This window comes from Rhagoletis zephyria, unplaced genomic scaffold (assembly GCF_001687245.7).
Source record: "Rhagoletis zephyria isolate East Lansing unplaced genomic scaffold, Rhagoletis_zephyria_1.1 Rzeph_scaffold_47007, whole genome shotgun sequence".
NCBI lineage: Eukaryota > Metazoa > Arthropoda > Insecta > Diptera > Tephritidae > Rhagoletis > Rhagoletis zephyria.
Genome location: NW_016204062.1, coordinates 1 through 2,272, shown reverse-complemented (window position 1 = coordinate 2,272; position 2,272 = coordinate 1). Strand labels below are relative to the sequence as shown.

Below are 2,272 nucleotides of genomic sequence, written 5' to 3'. Positions count from 1 at the left end.
TTTGTACAAAATTTAGCAAAAAAACATGAAATTTTCGTAAAAATTTTCATTTTTTAATCAAAATCTTAAAATTTTGAAAAGTCAACGAAAATTTATGGCAACTAAACACCCGAAGTTTTCGAAAATATTTTATTAAAAAGTTTGAAGCTTGATGTTTTTTTCTAAATTTTGTACAAAGTTTAGAGCCTTTTTTGATATACATATGTACCTACATATGAAGGTCGATTTTCAGCTTCCATTATTTCAGAGAAAGGGATTTTTTTTTTAAGTAAAAATTACGAAGTCTGCTGACATTTGAAGCAGTTCGTTTAACTCATTTATAATTTTGGAATATAAAATTGTTTTACTTCTCAAATATTAATGGTTAAATTACTTAGAAATCTTGCCGCTTAACGCGGTATCCAGCATTTCTTAGCGAAAATAAAGCGCAGATAATTTAGAATTATTCAAACAAAAAAAAATACATAAGCGTTTATGTATTTCATAATAATTATTTTTTTTTCATTTAATTCCCCTTATAAAATTTTTTTTTTAATGTTTTTCATTTAATTTCAAAAAATAAATCAACAAATAAAGCAGCTCGAGACCGATAGCGATTCAAACGAATCATCGCATGTGAATTTGGCGAACAGTACAACAACAGCGGCTGTGGTTAACCCATTAATGCATAACATCAACAACACCAATACTAACAATAATAGCAACAACAACAACAACAACAATAATAATCGCATTGACTGGAATAAGCTGTTGACGACACGTTTGGTAGATTTGCCCGCGAACATGACTTCAATGGACTCAATGGCCGCGCAATTAGCAGTCATATCTGGTTATCCAAGTAAGTGTCAATGCAGCTTACGTAAATATGTATGTATGTTCCGTCAAAAAAAAATGTGTGTGTAATAACTTTTCTTTTCTATGTATCCCTTGCCTCTTCGCACAGATTTCAATTGGCTACAATTGATGCAACAGCAGCAGCAGCAACAGCAACAACAACAACAGCAACAGCAACATCAAGCGCCAACCCAACAACCAACGCAACAACAACAGCCGCAGCAGCAGCCGCAGCAACAGCAACAGCAACAACAACAACAGACAAATTCGGCGACACCAACTACCTCAGAGACATCGGCCACCGCTGTAAGTCCGCCACTCAAGGATTCACCCAGTCCCAGTGATGCCACCGGTGAACAACCATTAGATCTTAGTTCCAAACCATCGCCAAATTCATCCATTAGCGGCGATTTGAAAGCAGTGAGGTAAGTGATTATAACCAAAAGTATGTACAATATACATATGTACATATGTACATATACATACGAGCTGATGGTGCTACTTGGAGTTTGATCGGCGCAGTACTTCCAATATAGTATGGGATCTACGAAAAATAGGCGTAGCAAGTGTAGTTTTAAGCTAAGTTAACCTCCTGCCGCCATGTACCGTTCCCCTCCCGATACCGCCCGTCAAATATTTCGTCAGAAGGTGGTTTAAGCACGCAGCTCTTCGATCAGTTCATTCCATAAAAAAAGATCAAAAGTGTTATGTTCCCTTGCGATTGCTCCCGGATTAGTCCCATTTGTTGTAGGGTATGCGATGTCTAATCCTGCCAGTAACGGGAGTCGAAACACTGTATCATACATTATGTTCTATAAAATTGGAACTAAAAAGCACTTAGAACTGCTGTACTCCCATAGTTATCTCATTTTTTTAGACTCCAGCTTCCGTAACGTATTATAGGACTCTGTTATCGAGGTAGCTCCTCCTTGTATTGGAAATGTTTGGCCGAAGTTAAAATTTGACTCAATTGTCAAAGTCACAGAGGAGTTTCTTAAGAACAAAAATTTTGTAGTAGGTACCTTCCTTTATATCGAGAGGGCTTTAAATAATGTCCTACCTGGGGTGATAATAAGAGCCCCTACTTAGCTCGGAGTCGAGAGCTACTTAGTAAGGCTCATCTCACATATGCTGCACGACAGAAATGTCACAGCGGTATGGGGCAACGCCTCTGAGTAGCTTAAATTGAGCAGATGCACCCCGCAGGGAGGCGGAGAGGAGTTTCACCCTTTCTCTGGATAGTCGTGATAAAGGACGTCCTGGGGGAGTTAGAAAGGAGAGGATTCTGGATTATTGCTTACGCAGATAACGTGGCACTTATCGGCAGAGGCAAGGGCACCTAAACATGGTCACAAATTGGTCCGCTATCTGCGGACTTGCTGTCAATCTTGGAAAGACGGAGCTCGTTCTTTTTACCAGGAGGTACAAAAAGCCTCAT

General features: G+C 38.7%; 1 protein-coding gene across 1 annotated transcript; it reads left to right on the top strand.

Moving 5' to 3' along the window:
* Window positions 1-579: 579 nt before the first annotated feature.
* Window positions 580-1,259, top strand: LOC108355566 (myb-like protein AA; the record flags this gene model as incomplete). Its single annotated transcript, XM_017606718.1, has 2 exons — window positions 580-838; window positions 944-1,259. Coding segments are annotated over 2 exons (575 nt in total), but the record flags the coding sequence as incomplete, so codon positions are not given.
* Between the last annotated feature and the right edge of the window lie 1,013 nt (window positions 1,260-2,272).